The sequence below is a fragment of the Xenopus tropicalis genome, chromosome 2 (genome assembly GCF_000004195.4).
Source record: "Xenopus tropicalis strain Nigerian chromosome 2, UCB_Xtro_10.0, whole genome shotgun sequence".
Classification (NCBI taxonomy): domain Eukaryota; kingdom Metazoa; phylum Chordata; class Amphibia; order Anura; family Pipidae; genus Xenopus; species Xenopus tropicalis.
Genome location: NC_030678.2, coordinates 55,555,358 through 55,572,210, shown reverse-complemented (window position 1 = coordinate 55,572,210; position 16,853 = coordinate 55,555,358). Strand labels below are relative to the sequence as shown.

The 16,853-nt window shown below is 37.9% G+C and overlaps 1 protein-coding gene across 1 annotated transcript; it reads left to right on the top strand.

Moving 5' to 3' along the window:
• The first annotated feature begins 708 nt into the window (after positions 1-708).
• LOC116408681 lies at positions 709-16,105 on the top strand. Its single transcript, XM_031896352.1, has 4 exons — positions 709-809; positions 11,537-11,660; positions 12,629-12,696; positions 15,632-16,105. Exons 1-4 carry the CDS (start codon positions 803-805, stop codon positions 15,994-15,996), a joined length of 564 nt encoding a protein of 187 aa, XP_031752212.1. The 5' UTR covers positions 709-802; the 3' UTR covers positions 15,997-16,105.
• The last annotated feature ends 748 nt before the right edge of the window (positions 16,106-16,853 follow it).

Here is a 16,853-nt window from a genome sequence, read left to right as displayed (position 1 = left end):
GGATCTGAGCCAATCAGCAGGAAGCTTCTTCATAGTCTTACAAACTGAGCATGTACAGAGGTCTTGGTCTTGGTGCAGGAGCAAGGCATTATTGGAACCTTCTTTACAGAGCTCAGTGTTTTTTTTTCCTATGAGGCTTCTGATCATCTGAATGGGATAAATATGGGGAGACTTAAGGGTACTACTGAGAGAACTGAAGGTATGCCTGCAGCTTAAGATTAACTCTTTATTAGCCTTTCCTTCTCCTTTAAAGGGAAAGAGTTAGAAAGGGGGTGTAACCTGTAGAAATGTTGGCACTGTGCTGCACATGTACTTGCACATGTATTTTGTTTGAGATTCAGAATCTGGTAACATTAACACAAATTGATTTATAAAAGCATTAGAATTACAAACATACATGTGTGTGTATTATTATTTATGCACACCATTAATAAAACAGAGTTTAATAACAAAAAAATTTAAATAAATTAAAAAAAATAAAATAAATTTAATAACAAAAAAAAAAAAGATTTACATTCATGATTAGGTAGTAAATGTTAAAAGACAAGAGAAGGGAGGGTCCTGCCCTGAAGAACATACAATCTAGGTGGGTAACTATAACTATAACCTTCTCATTGCATTACTGGAACTCTTGCTCTACACAAACCTCACCCACCCGCCTCATTTAAGAAAGTGGCTCAGCCCACCATACTGGTTGGCTAGATCACTTCCTCTTACTGGCTCTAACTGACAGTATTTTACCAACAGACTCTGTACTTGAGGACTCTTTACTGGAGGAAACTTTTTAGACAGAAAAAAGCAAATGGCTGGTAGGAATTTGTCTCAAAGTATTCACAGAACAAATGTGTAACAGTTTTCCATATATATGTATCTGTTATAGGTCTGATTTGCACTTGTCAGTCACTATTTTATATTTGTGTAACGTCAGTATCCTTCTTTTTCCTTGTCTCAAAGTATTCACAGAACAAATGTGTAACAGTTTTCCATATATATGTATCTGTTATAGGTCTGATTTGCACTTGTCAGTCACTATTTTATATTTGTGTAACGTCAGTATCCTTTTTTTTCCTATTGATCTACCACTAGCTTATTTCTATGTATAAAGGTACAACTAATGAGACTATATAGGTATTCTGTAATAAGGTAATAATATGGTTAATAAGGTCATTGTAAGCCATAGTGATCAGCAGCATTTACTGGTCAGAAGGGGATCGTTGGCTGAGCTACAGTAGGATTTTTTAAACTTTGAATACATGGCGGGTGTGTATGGTTATTATAGTTATAGCCAGGTAAATCCAATTAGTAGTTATGCTAGACAGATGCAGGACTGCTGTATTAAATTTGTTTTATTAATAGTACGTACACCCATTGTGCTCTATGCAGTGACCATTCAGCTGTAATGTTCAGTATGTCTCTTTTGTGAGCCACATTTATGTATAAATGTCCAAGTATGTCCATATCCTCATGATGGACCATGGGGCTTTAAAATGAATTAATCCCCTTAAATGCTTTTATTGAATTTTTCATGTTACACAGTTGATCTGTTACTAGGGAGATGAAATAAATATATTTTTGTCAACAAATTATATGCCAGCATACACATACAGTATGACAGGCATTCACTACCTATACTACATAGAAGTATAGATATAGGATCTGTTATCCAGAAACCCATTATGTAGAAAGCTTCACATTATTAGAAGACCATCTACTATAAAGTTAATTTTAAACAAATAATAAAACAGTACCTTGTGTTTAATCCTAAATATGATCATTTATCCTTACTGGAGGCAAAACAGTCCTATTGGGTTTATTTAATGTTTAAATGATTTTTTTTTAGAATTTAAGTATGGTGAGTGGAAAGTAGGGCACTGGAAAGTAGGAATATTCTTAGGTTGTTGTTTTAATACCATGTAGTTTTGTAACTTACATATAATATTAAACAGTTTGTCATTTTCTTACATATGTAATTAAAGGTTCTCCTAGCTATCTGCATGCAAAACCCAATTCCTTAATATATAAATGTAATAAACGTCACTGAGGCATTCAATAACCATATAAAAACACAAGGCAGCAAACTGAATTACAGTATATATACAGGTCGTGGAACTCCAGTGCGGCTACAAATATTTTTCTATTTTTCAGTAGGGGTGAGTGATTTCATACAATACAATTGTTTCAGTAAATCATGTGACACAAGTAAAACCACCCTGGGAAATGTACATAGAAGCCTGTAGATGTTACAGCTATTTTTATTTCCAGTTTGTGATCAAATTTACTTTTTAGCATGTGTCCCTTTTAATACTGCCACACAATTAGGGGTATATTTATCATGCTGTGTTAAAAGTGGAGTGAAGCATTACTGGTGATGTTGCCCAGGGCAACCAATCAGCAATCAGATTTCAACAGCTAGAAAACCAAAGCAAAGCATCTAATTGGCTGCTATGAGCAACATTGCCAGTAATGTTTCACTCTACTTTTTACACAACATGATAAATATACCCCTTAGTGTATGCCATACACGTAAATCATATTTAAATAAAAATACATCTGAGTATGGAGTCATCAGTTACAGTTTAGACATAAGCTTAAAACTTAATTCAATTTTTCCACATTTCTAACAAGCTTCTTAAACTGGAAATCAGTCCTGTCCACCTGGAGGCCCAAGGGCCAGATTTGGCCCTTCAAAGGATATGACATCACTATATGACATCATCATTTTCATTTAATCTGGCCCTCAAACACAGCCACCATATGATATTTTATTTGCCCACTACATGTAATAAATTGGACAACACTGGTCTAAACAATGGTTTGTCAAGTTTCTCTGGGGGGAAACCTTGTGTCAGTCATGGAAATATGGCATATGGTACAAGTCAGATGCTCAAGGCAAGTCAGAGACACCTCTCCTTTGCCCTTGGTTTTCTGGTGTGGCAATATTATTGATTTCAGCATTTTTCTCATTGTATCTCAGATAATTTCCTCTTTCTCCCGTCAGAATTCTCTATATCTTGCCTCTGTCACTCAGCTTCAACAATTGCTACAGATTTGATTTAACTATTACTGTTGATTGGTTGCTCTAGGGTACTGCACTAATACAAAGATACACCAATATTTGTAAACTCCACCATAAGAGTTACCCATAATGTGTGATTAAAAGAGGGCTATGGTTCCTGGGAGCATTGTTTCAAGGCTTCCCATGAGGCAATAGGATTCTCTCAGTCTTTGTCATGTGGGCGCAGAATCACCAAGACAAGTACAGATTAGAGGAGAAGGAAAGGGTTAATAATTGGGGGTTATTATAATTGTGTATGTCACACCCCAGGCCAAATGTCTTCTTTTGCTGATAAACTCAGCAGCCCAGGATACTATTCTAATAAGTGCCACAATCCCATCTTCTTTCCTGTCTCTGGAGTCTTTGCTGCAGCCCTGGGCTGAAGTAAGCGATTATAATCACTGAGGGGTCCCTATCAAATTGGCAACCCCCAGTGACCTTTACTACTATAAGCATAATAGAGTAAGTGCACCTCAGGAAACTATGTGTAGACTTGTACTCAATGGGCTTCAGGTCAAGCATAAATGACCCTGTTTGTATACACATACTTTGAGGGGGACATTTTGCATGACTAATTGACAACAATGTGCAATGTTTATTTAGCTACAGCAGAGTTGGGTTTTGATAATGTTATAGTTACTTATGTGCTTGAATTGAGTATTGTATTTTCTTTTACTTGTTGCTATGGCTTTTTTTTGTCATAATGCAGCATTCCTTACATGCTTTATGTTCATGTTATGTTTTCTCGATTTATTTATAACACAACATTATGTCAATGTAATTACAAATTCTATCTGAAACCTTTTGTTAAAACCTGATTATTGGTAGATAGTATACATTACAGTAACTGTGCTGAACTAATTTAGTCTTCATAAAAAGTCAAATGATAATAGAAAAAAAGAAAATATTGTGAGATCAGTGTTAAATATCATTGGTTGTGTGAGGGGAACCAATGTGTAAATCCCTGGAGGTCAGCCTTGACCAGACGCATTGCACCAACTGCAAGCCCAGCCTCTGCCCACACTGTCACTTACTCACTAGGAAACTGTGAAATGTAAGCTCAGGGCTGTCTGAAACAAACTGGCAGGCAGTTAGGGCTGTCACATCATCCTTAAACCTGGACACCTGTAGTGTGGCTGCTTGCTAGTCAGTTTTGTCTCCTTTGTGCTATGCAGCAGAACTCATTATTAATCAGCAATGAAGCATGTATCTTACCATATTTTCAGTTTTAATGGGATGATTTGGCTACCTTGGTGGCAGTCATATGGCCTTAGCATACTGTAGGTACCACCAATATAGTGCGGATGATAGGTAAGCTGTTGGATTTAAATATGTATATGTGTGTGTATGTATGTATATATATATACATATATATATATATACACACATATATATATATATATATACACCTATAATTAAGGGTTTATTACCTGACGTGTCAGCAGGTGTGATCTTCTTCCCTTTTTTTGTTGATTTTAGCATAGGTACCACCAAAATAAAAGTGCACCTAAATTACAGATGATGGGCAAGCTGTTAGCTTTAAATATATATCACAGATGTAAAGGCAACAGTGCATACATACTTCTTGAGAATTTATTCAGTAGTGTGAAGTTTTGTACATGCAGTTAATTCCATATATCAGAACTGTCAAGTATCTTGTAATTATTGTAATAGTCACTGATGTACTGTATTTGAGATTATACCCCACAAGAAATGAATGTCACTCTGCTTCCTGCTCCTGTTGCTCTATGAGTTTTCCCTGCTTGTCATCACTAGTGGGAAGGAAAGTGTCCTTGCATCCACTGATTCCAATGCAGCAGAACAAGCCTTTCAAGGTCTATATTTAATAAATTATGGAATCAGGCTTGTATTTGTCTGTCTCTACCTGTAGCCTGTGCTTTCACTTACCTAGGATTTCTACCTGGACAGTACAAATGATATTAGAGGCTTGTGTAATTGGGAAGAAAGATAAAAAGTAAAGGAGGCCAGTATTTTTCTCAAGACATGGTGGCAACCCCATACCTACCTCGCACAGCTACCTTTCGCACCAGCACTGCTGCACTGCTGACATCTAGTAACAGTTCTGGTAGAGGAGTCCTGTAATATAGTGTTAACCATAGCACTACAGCAAAATTATTCCTTTCTCGCCTTCTTCGCTTTTATCCTTCTTTCACTCAACAAACACTCATTTGCATTCCCTTTTTTTTCAGAACTTTATCTCTGCTTCTCTCAATACCCAAGAGACTGGTTATGCAATATATGTATTATTATTAACATACAGCTGCATCTACTTTGGTACTTACTAGCTATTCTGAAACTTAAATCACATTTAAGTGATGATGGGGGTAATAACAGTCTCAAAGTATGCACCAAATCCAGCAACCTTTAGCATGTATTTAACAGGTAGTATTTACTGGCCACCTGTTTAAAGGCAGACATCTGTTTTAAATAAATAAATATATATTTATATACAGGCATAGGACCCTTTATCCAGAATGCTTGGGACCTGGGGTTTTCCAGATAAGAGAGATTTCCATCATTTGGATCTTCATAGTTGAAGTCTACAGAAACATCATGAAACATTTAAACATAGAATTGTTTTTAATAAGGATTAATTATATCTTAGTTTGGATAAAATACAAGGTACTGTTTTAATAGTACAGAGAAAAAGGAAATTAATTTGAAAAAAATTAAGTTATTTGATTAAAATGGAGTCTATGGGAGATTGTCTTTTCATAATTTGAAGTTTTCTGGATAACAGGTTTTCAGATAACAGAGTCCCATGTCTGTATATATATACAGTATATATATATATCCAACTGATGCACGCCATTTGCTTGGCCATGACCTGGGTGCTTGAGCTAAAATGTACAAAATATATGGGGTTTAAAATAAAAGATTGTTTTTTTGCACTTTCTCCATCCTGACGAAGGACCCTGTGGGGGACTGAAACATTGAAAAAATAAATTATTCTTTTCACTTTATCAAAGCTTTTTAAATAAAAATATAAACAGTTTGCAAAACTTTTATTGTTATGTAACTGTGCATACAGGCAAAACTTGTAAGAATAATGCAAACAGTGACCTCTTGTGGTAGATATAGACATATACAAAATGAAGAGAAACTGGATCTAGGCTTAGTACTACATCACATAATTGGATTAGAGCACAAATATTCTGATGTGTATGGGACTCACTACAAATAATTTAAGGCCACAGATCAGTACTGGGTTCAGGGGTTGGAGGGGCCTACAGTTTTTTTTAATGGTTTGCATACAAATGAGATAGTTGGTTGGTGCATGTTTCTTGCTAAAAATGTATATATATATATTTAAAATCCAAAATGGGAAGCACACCTACAAAAGTTACTATACCTAGGTGCTAGAGCCAGGAAATCTTTAAATCGACAAAGTGTCAGCACTCTTAGGATTTTCACACGGAATCAAATCAAACCATCAAAGCAATTATAATGCAAACGGTGAGGCTTTAATACCAACGTTTCAGTCCGCACTTGGGACTTTCGTCAGGGAATTCCCTGACGAAAGTCCCAAGTGCGGACTGAAACGTTGGTATTAAAGCCTCACCGTTTGCATTATAATTGCTTTGATGGTTTGATTTGATTCCGTGTGAAAATCCTAAGAGTGCTGACACTTTGTCGATTTATATATATATTTATGTATAAAACCTTTTCCTGGCTTTGGCTTTTCTACACAAAATCTTCAAATTGGCAGTCATTAAATCATTTTTAGCAGATATAAGCGCAGATTTATCTGTGTGAAGTGTGAAATTAGAGCTCGCTACAGAAAAATTCACCTACATTCTATTCATTCTTATGGGATTTTTATAAGTATGGATGAATAAGTTCACCATTTGATAAATACATTTCTAGAAATCCTATAGGAAGGAACAGAATGTAGGTGAATTTTTCTGTAGTGAGCTCTAATTTCACACTTTGATGAATCTTAGATTAAGATCTGTGGAATACTCAAGGTCTGAAGCATAACAGATAAATTAGATTATACATATTATACATAAGGGCTTTAAATATACTGGGAACTATACCCTCTGGTCTGGCACTTCTATTCTATTCCTTCTCCTTTCCATACAACTTTACATAGGGCCTTCCTACACCAGAAAATGTCTGTATCTATACCAAGATAAATAATACTGCAACATTTTCACATATCTGTTAGGGGGCCATGGGCAAATAAACCAAGCGTAAATTGAGCCCAAATGGTGTAAGGGCCAATGATGGTATCATCAATGGCACTCACCAATTACAATCACTTAGAACTGATTCATAGAGCCTGGTAAGCTTTTTTTTTTTTTTTATATAAGACCCCAGTTATGGGGTGGTGAAACTTCCCCAAGGGCTCCAAGAGAGTATGGCTAAAATCTTACTGCCCATTAAACAGGAGAGTCTATTTTTGTCTATTTTTGGGTCCTCGGAAATCTCAAATAAGGGAAACAAATTTGCGCATAAAAAAATAATATCGTGGGGGGATGCAATCATAAGCACTTTACAGAAAATGTTTTACAAAAGTCAAAGTGCTTTTAGACTTCTGTAACCATGGAAACCAACAGCTATAATTCTATACAGTGGTACCCATAGTGGTTAAAAGTTGGAAACGTGATAATAAAAAAGCAAAAAAGCATTTATACTCAGTAAGAGCACGTCACGCACATCTCTTTTTGACAGCTATAACCTCTGTTGTTTTAGACAACAAACAAATTGGCCATACACATGCTAAAGTTAAAATACTGTGATGGGACCTCTGAACAGTAGCAAAATGTGCAGGAGGATCTACCCACACATCATTTAGATTTACAAAGCAAAAGAAATGGGCCATTAATGCACTATGTGACAAGCTGGGACTTGGTATTGTAGAATAATCTGGAACACTTGCAGATTCTATTGCTGTCTTTCAACACAACATTATCTTAAGCCAACTGAATATCTTGATAAACAGGTAATTTTGAATGCATTATCATTATTTATTTTGCGCTATTATTTGTTTGTGTGTTATGACTCAGGATTCTTATACGTCTGCATTCTTGCTCTAATATCTGCCTGTTGACTATGAAGGATGAATACAAGCTAACCACTTAAAACTGTAAAGCATCCTGGGAGACTGCCATGCACTCTTGCCTCTCAGCATGCTGGTCTTCTCATGCACGCTGATGCACATTCTGGACACACTTGTGCGTGCTGACATCATTATGGCACTAGAATTTAATCTAAAAAGCCCTATCTGTCTGTAAACATATCCCAAGCTGGCTCTGTTTTGCTACAGTTTCTATTAAAGCCTTGTCCCTGATTCTGATTCCCTGGTTATTCACTTCTGCCTGTTTTTCTGATTCTGATTGTATGCTGCCTGCCCTGACTTCTTGCCTGCTTTTGACTACAATTTTGATTAACCCTTGTCTATAACGTGTTGGGATCTAACTCTGCAGTGTCCAGGTTCTCTCTCTCGGTCCAAAGCAGAAAGTTCTGGGGCTGAAAAAGGACATCAGTGAAGACCAGTTCCACAGTGCTCTCCTGTTCACTAAGTAGTGTGATCTTTTAGCAGTCCCCAGGGTTCCTGCCACACAGATGGCATGTGTGGCGAATCAAACATCAACATGCATGCACGACTTGTCAGAATGCATCATGAAGCACGTATGCGCAAAGAAGACCAGGTACCAGTGTGCCGGGCTTCCCAGATGCTTTAAAACAATCCTGTCTGTTTCCTTCTCTAAAACTATAGACCTGCTATGATGCTTTGGTCTTCAGATCACAACTTACTGCTGCAATCCCTTGTGTGAGGCCCCCAGCACATTTCTCCACCTTGTGATGATAATAAGTGCTTTGTTTGGGGTGGGGGCTGTTGTAGAATATGTAAAATATTCAACACTTGCACAAATAACAGTACTGAGCAATAGATACTGGACTGTAGCTAAGGGTGAAAAAAATCAGCATGAAGACATACAAGTTTTGGAAGCCAGCAAGGTGAAGTAAACTTCAAAGTCCAGTAATAAAAGAAAAAGAGCTTTGAAGTTTACTTTGGAGGGATTTTATTTACTATTTTACAAGCAACATGTTTTCAGTCTCTCCATGACATCCATCAACCACTTCTAATATGTACCAAAACAAATATATCTGTTTATCTATCATGGAAGAAATGTATCACCCCCCTGTTTATTGGTGGCTGCACAAACCAAGTGGGGATTCAGATGCAGTCCATGCATACAGGAAAATACAAACTCTGACACTCATTTTGCTTATGCAAGGAATATGGGGTTTCTTGCAACTATTTCTCTGTATACAGCATGTTTTTTTTGTCTTTAAACCCTGTTTGTTTGTCCTTTCCCCATGGGCAGCACACATATCCCCATGCTACTGGCATTATAACGAATTGTATGAAATTTCCTCCATAAAAGATTCAGCCGAATAATGAACCAAATCCTAATTTGCATATACAGGGAAGGGTTAAATAGAGGTGTATGCGTAAAATATTTTTTTTTACTTCTGTGTTCATGAGACCAAAAGTCATGTGAATATAAAGATTCAGATTCGGGACAACCAAGCACTTGGATTTGGGCGAATCCAAATCCTGCCAAAGAAAGCCAAATCCTGAACCAGATCCTGGATTTGGTGCATCCTTAATATAAATATTATTTTACTATTGGTACATGGTTTCATTGTGTTTATTGTACTGTGTTTAAATGGTAAGGTGTTAAGCTATTGTTGGAAATCTAAACTGAAGATCAAGTAGCAATATTGTGTTCTTGGTTGCTCTGTTCTTTGTCTATGTTGGGCTCTTTTTATAAACTTGAAATTATGCAATTACCTTGTGGACAGTCAAGTGTACTACAAATGCAGTTGATTCTAATCAGTTTATAATGTCAGTAATTTAATAATGTACATAAATGAAGTATATTCTGCAATGAATGCCAGCCCAGATTCATACACACAGCTAAGGTGTTTTTCTTATGGCTATCCCAAATGGCCAAAGGGCTTTCCAGATCCCTATATAACTTGTATCTGCAGGGGGATCACTGGCAGCTGATTTGAGCATGTTTGTGGCCATGGGCACTGGTATGTGGGTGGCAACAAGTCTAAATGCAAATGTGAGATCACATAACTAATTGTGAAGGGCACAGAAAAGTTTGGTGTACTTTTTCAGACCTACCCATGTCTCTGCACACAAAGATTTTTGAAGTGCTGTTGAAAGATAATCTTTGTGGACATAGCGGAAAGCAACTTAGATAGCAACTTGTATATTTAAATAATGGAAAAGTATAGTGCAATACGAAAAACATTTATTCATTTGCAGTACAATGTAAATTAGCACAAATATATAAAGAGTCTTGCCATGACCAGTTCTCTCATTTTAGTAAATAATGAATCCTGTAGTTACTGTCATCAATGATATTTTAATGCAAAGCAGTGAAACTCAAAATCAATTATATAATTTTATGTCAGAATCCAGCAGTGTAATAAGCAGGCACTGGGACCCCCAGCAAAAAAAACTTTGGAAGGGTGCCGGTGCACAGCCATTGTTACCTGGCACCATGCCCACCCATTGCCCACCTCCCGCCTGCCTGTTTTGCCATGCTCCCATCCACAGGTATGAGAGTGGCTGGGGAAGGGTGATTTTTTAAAAACGTCTTCAAAATTCCTAACCTTAGAGGAAGCAGACCTCACGGTCCGGGCCCCCCTGTCCCCTGCCTCACCCCCTTTGACTGTGGGGTCTGCTTCCTCAATATTTATGCCACTGTCCCAGAAGTTTCGCAAAGCAATTCGCCAATGGCGAAATGCGGAAATTTGCTGCAAATCCATGCCTGGTGAAAAAATCCGCTCATCACTATCTCTGAACAATATAAATATATAGGGACCTTACAATAAACTTTCTGCTTCCTTATTCAACAGTAGATCTTTCAAAAGGACACAGGGGCATCTATTGACATTAGAAGAAAAAAGGTTTACAGTGGGTTTTACAATGAGAAGTGTGATAAGAGTTGATACATTTGATAATCTTAAGAAGGGGCTATATGCTTCTTTAGAATGTAGGAAAATACAAGGTTATTGATATTATCCCTATCTATCAAAGTTTGCCCAGGCAAAGTAAGCTATAGCAGTCAATAAGATGTTTGCTTTAAAACAAGTGACCACTAAATGCTACCTGCCGATTGGTAGATATAGCTGACTAGACCTGTTACAAACTTTGCACCTTTTATTACATAACCTTAAGTACAGAGTCAATCCGTGGGTTTTAATTGCACTATTGCATCTTGAAGAATATATTCCCTTCTGAGACAACTTGTAGATAGCTTATGATTTTTTTCCACTATCCCCTGTGTCAAATAGCTTGGGTAAAACGTAAATCATCAGGAACATTTTTTTAGCTACAACTACTATTTAATTTTTGCATAATTCTGTTGTCATCTACTAATAGCTACATGTATATTTTTGGAATTAATGAGTTCTCCCCTTCTGCAGATAGCAACAGCAGTGCTACAGAACTGATAGCAAGGATTGGAATGCCTAGGATGGATGGACTTGCCTTAGTAGTGGCAGCTGAACTCTCCATAATTGTGCTGATTCTCATCTTTTTCTTTATCTGGTACGTTAAAACTGACATGATTCTTACCAATAAAATATGTAACATTAAAGGACAAGTAAAGTGAACCTCCCTGTGGGATGCCAATGTGGCACACCCCAGTGAATATAATCGCAAAAGTTTCAGTGGCCCTGAGTATTATTTCTGCCTGACAGTGGACAGGGGTAGTGGCCTAGGCTCTAAGGTTAGTGATTATATTAACTGAGAGCGTAAAAGGCACATTTATACTGGTGTAAAAAGAGGTTTAGTAGTGGTGTGTAGCTTACACACTTACTTACTACACAAGGGAAAGGCTAATACATTGGGAGGTAAAAGTTAGTTGGGCACTCCACAGTGTATTAAATTGCTCACTTTTTTCCCCTGAGCCCATTGTTTCACATAGGAAAAAACTGCTTTGGCATGGGGTTCTTTCTGTGTAAGTGGCAAATCCCTGTTTTACTTCCCAAGAATCCCTGAGCAGACTTTCTAGACTTACACATGCAAAGTTCAGTACATTTTTATGCCTACTATATTGCACAGGCGTAGATCTTAATAGGGTGCAAGGGAACTCTGGGAAAACAGGGTAAGATGTCAGTCAGGAGCTTGCAAAGAGAAATCCTTGGTCTGGCACACCTAATGAATTAGAACCCCAAGTATGTGATAAATGGGCAAAATCCAGGTGGTAAAAAAAAATTGTCAAAAAGTCAGAATTTATAAATAGGTGCTTCGGAGCTTTTACGTATAGAAATTATACACAAGGAGAAACTGGGTGGTCCTTTAAACCCCCCAGCTTTATAAATATGCTTTTGCACTTCTGATGTAAAATTACATTTGCATGTTTATAAATAAGCAACTTATTATATTATATGTATAAATAATAAGTCATGTTCTGATATGTTGTTTTTATTTGTTTTGTTATGGCTCATAGGAATCCTTAAGAGAATCATTTAATATAAATTGTAAATAATTCCCCATCTGGTGTTCTGTTTCAGGCATTTTGTCATGCAAAGGAAGATAGTTTATGATTCAGAGGAGGAGATCTATCAGTACACTGCAAAAGGTACTACAAAAATATGGGTCTCTTTGGAAGCAAGTAGTCCTTAATGATCCTGCCAGGGTTGTCAAAAGTGTGTCAAACCCAGGCACTATTGGGTTAAAGAGAAAGTTTGCCATTAAATAAACATTATGTTTATTTAATGTAGATAGATATGTTATAAACCACTTTTCTTCCTGTTTTTAACATGTCTGAATTATTAGCCTTCCTTATCTGCAAGCCTGCAACTATCTGATTGTGGTGCTCCCTGAACCAGGTGTCCAAAAAGAGATTGAACCTCATTTAATAATGGAGGCAAGGCACAAAAATGCAAAAACTGTGATGCAATATGATGCAATCAATTGTATTTATACTTCACTCAAAGTGTCTTGCCTGGCACCTGCCTTGTGAACAGCCTACACCAAATTTGAAAATGATGTCTGTAGAGAAAGAAAGTGCACACACACGGCAATAATGACACTATAATGAGACACAAGGTAATAAAAGGGAATGGTTCCCAATGCCACTAAGGTGAATGATAAGATTATAATAGGAGTGATGTAGTTGTTAATATATCAATATGCTCAACAATAGTACAAGCAGTCTTACAGATTGCTAATGCTTCAACATGCCGGTATTTAAAACAGTAAAGAGAAGGAAAAATAGTGTAACATAATAATATGAGTGCTGCTGGTTGTCAATTCACATGCATCTCCCAATATTAGGAGCACAACTACCATAAAATGTAAGGCTGGACTCATCAAGGGCAGTTAGATCCTTCAGGGTCCCCAGAGGAAGTGGACTGGAAAGCCCACAAAACAAGGGCCTGTGTGGTACACTGGGTTGGAACTAGAGGAAGGCAGAAGAGGAGCCTGCCTAAGGTACAATGGTGGGGGGGCGCTAGGCAGGCACCCTAGGCAACCCAGCCAGCCACCTCTGGCCTACCCCTATTGTTGACTCCTACCCCTATTTTGCCCCCACAGCTATTTGTTACTCTACTTGTCGCTGCATGCTCCCCCCATGATGCCACAGTATGTGTGTGCCTTTGTTAGTGTGCGGGTACATGTGAGGGAGAGGGGAAAGGTGGCCGGCTGGGTTGCCTAGTGTGTCTGACCAGCTTGGCCTGCCTCTGGTGGGACACGTTTGTCGAAAGCCAGCTGAATCCTGGCTCAATCTAGCACCAACTGCCCTAAATGAGTCCAAACTTTCGTAGATTGGTAGTTTTAGCACGTAATGTTGGGAGGCGCTTTTGAGCAGACAGCTGACAGCACTTATATTAAGGGCATATTTATTAACATTGGAGATGAATATCACCGGTGATTTTGCAACCAATCAGCAGTTAGATTTGAACGGTCACCAACAAGTTAGTAAATTGATTGCTATGGGAAACATCACCAGTGATGTTTGTCTCCTGTGTTAATAAATACACCTTACTACACTATTCTAACTCCTGTGAGTATACATCCTATCACCCCTATATTGTTTCCCCCACCAGAGGTGCGGGCTCATAAATCATGGCTGCCCTGGTGCGGGCATGTTGGGGCATGAGCTCATTATGCCCATGTGTGTGATGTGGGAGGGTGAGTGACATCTACCAGTCCTACATCAGGCGCATGTGCATAGTAAGTGAGCGGGGTAGATCTGCTTATGTATGTGCGCCAACATGGCTGTCCAGGAGCTCACTTCTGGTGCGGGTAGCCCAGGGTTTCCCCCAACCAAAGTGTGGGCTCTATAAGGCCGCACCTCTGGTAGAGGAAACAATATAGGGGTGATAGGTGCCCTTTAAAGGGGGACCTTACACTGGGATCACAACCTTACCTTGAATGTGTTGGGGATTTTTCCCTTTATTACTGTACTGTCTATTGTAGAATATTTGTCAGTATTATCCTATGTGTGTGCTCTCTTTCTAGACAGAAATAGCAACAAAAATCTGCAAGCGATACTGGGTGCATGTTATGCTGCAACAGAACTCATGTCTGTTTGTAAGTCCCATGCAAGGTACCCTGCCCTGTATTTAGTAAATGATTGGTATGAATTACAAGGAACCCTTTTGCACTGTGCCTTATGCCCGAGTGGCAACAGGATCATTGATGATAGCTATTGGAAAACCAGGGGACATTCCCTAGTGTATGGTCTTTTAAATTTGTGCTTTAAATGATTTATTATGCCATCATTCCACCTGCTGATAATAAATGAGGGTTATTAACTCTGAGGCTTCAATATTACTTTTTTATGTTTTCAATTCTTCAATGCATCTTGAATTCTGATTTCCAAGTTCCTATATGTTTGCTAGGATAATTTGTCCTTATCAGCCACAGAGACATATAATTCACAAATGCAAAAGTGGCAGAACATAAAACTTTTTAAAAAATGTATTATAAATAGAATTATCCCTTTTCTGCACACTGTGGCATTCACTTCCTTCTGTGTTCCTGCTTACCCTATTTAGCAAACCCTAACCCCTGAAACACTGATGCCCATGATGTTTAAGGTTTAATAAACAATGTAAGGACCTAGTTTCTCTGCTTGGTGTGCCCGGTAACATGTTATCGCTTTTGGTATTTACATATGAAATGGTAACCATGCAGACTATTACATATTCTGGAAAGTTGCATAAAACACTATACACTAAGCAAAGTGGAAACACATTAAGATAGTGTGACTTATTTGCACATTATTGGGGAAATATAATAAAAGGCGTTTGCTCAGGTGTTATTACCAATAGCAACAAATCAGTTGATTGCAATCAAACACATGACTTGTAAATGCTACATGCTGCATTCTTGCTATAGCTGACTAGGCCAATAGCAAACTTTGTATCTTTTATTACATTATTTCCAATGGCCATATGGTATCATCAAGTATTTGTAATGTTCAACTCAGTAGTAGAATTGGGAAACATGTACTATTATAGCAAATGTTATAAGGAAGAAAATAATAAACTAGAATATTTTATATTTAGATCTCCCGGCTGAACATGACCCACCATACCACGGGGGAGGAGATGACAAGAGATTTTACATGAATAATATGAAGCAAAAGCAGGAATTAGAATGGAAAGCACAGGATTCTTGTCAGAATAAAATAGCCAAGTATGACATTTTAGAAGAGGTGGAGAGCAAGAACAATAAAGAACACCACAAAGGCAAAAAAGATGAAAAAGCCCAGGACAAAAGTCAAATGGTCCTGAATCAATCAGCTGAGGGGGACACGGAAAAAAAAGATAAGAAAGCATGTGGTGCATGCTGCAAGATGAGATGCAAAATCACAATACCTGAATTCCTGAAAAACAAGTTAAAAAAGGAAACTAAAGACTTAAGTATGTAAGGAGGGCAGAGGAAAACACTGAAAAAGAAGAGAAGAAAAAATATAACATTAGAGATATTAAACAGCTGCAAACTAATGAACTCATTAAAAATCACAAAAACTTGCTTTATTTTTCTGTATGCTAGAGTTGTTATTAATAATTTACATTTATCCCAACACGTAACTGTTACACTGCCCTGTATCTAAACTGCAAACATTTTTACAGATTGTCTTCAGCCACTTCTTTTGTTCTCAGTCAGACCTGAAGAGGTTTATGGCAGGGCAATGCCAAAATGAGATACCTAGCTGATGTGTTTATAGACTTCTGCCTAAATATTCTGTAACCCTATCTTGGCTAAAAATGTCTGTCCAGCTAGATTTTAAATAGAGCATCGGTTACGACTCTAAAGGTGGCCAATGTCACTAAGCGAGCAGATCCTCTCCCAATATCCCCCACCTACGTGTGGGCAATATTGGGCGAATCCAGGCTAATTGGGTCATTTGGCCCGTATAGGCAAAGTCATATTGGGGACCGCATCAACGAGCTGATGCGGTCCCCGACTAAATTTTTTAACCTGCCCAATCGATATCTGCCCGATTTCAGGCCAGATATTGATCAGGCAGGCCCATCAGTAGTGCCCCTACACAGGCCAATTAGCTAAGGGACCAATATCGCCAGCTAGAATCTGCCCGTGTATGGCAGCCTTAACACACGAGGATGGGCATTTGATAGAAGGATTGAAGTGGAGATGTAGTGCAACCACAACTCATTTGTGCTGTGTGCTAAAAATGAAATAAAGGGTGCCAGAAGCTTCTTGCAGGAAACTCAAACAGAACTGATTTATTGTCTAAGACAAATTCCAATAGGAATACCATAT

What these genes read in the sequence shown, in the direction of transcription:
- LOC116408681 (XM_031896352.1), top strand. An exon ending in CTCATCTTTTTCTTTATCTG is followed by an intron (nt 11,661 to 12,628) that starts GTACGTTAAAAC and finishes GTTCTGTTTCAG; the next exon opens with GCATTTTGTCATGCAAAGGA. An exon ending in CTATCAGTACACTGCAAAAG is followed by an intron (nt 12,697 to 15,631) that starts GTACTACAAAAA and finishes TTTTATATTTAG; the next exon opens with ATCTCCCGGCTGAACATGAC.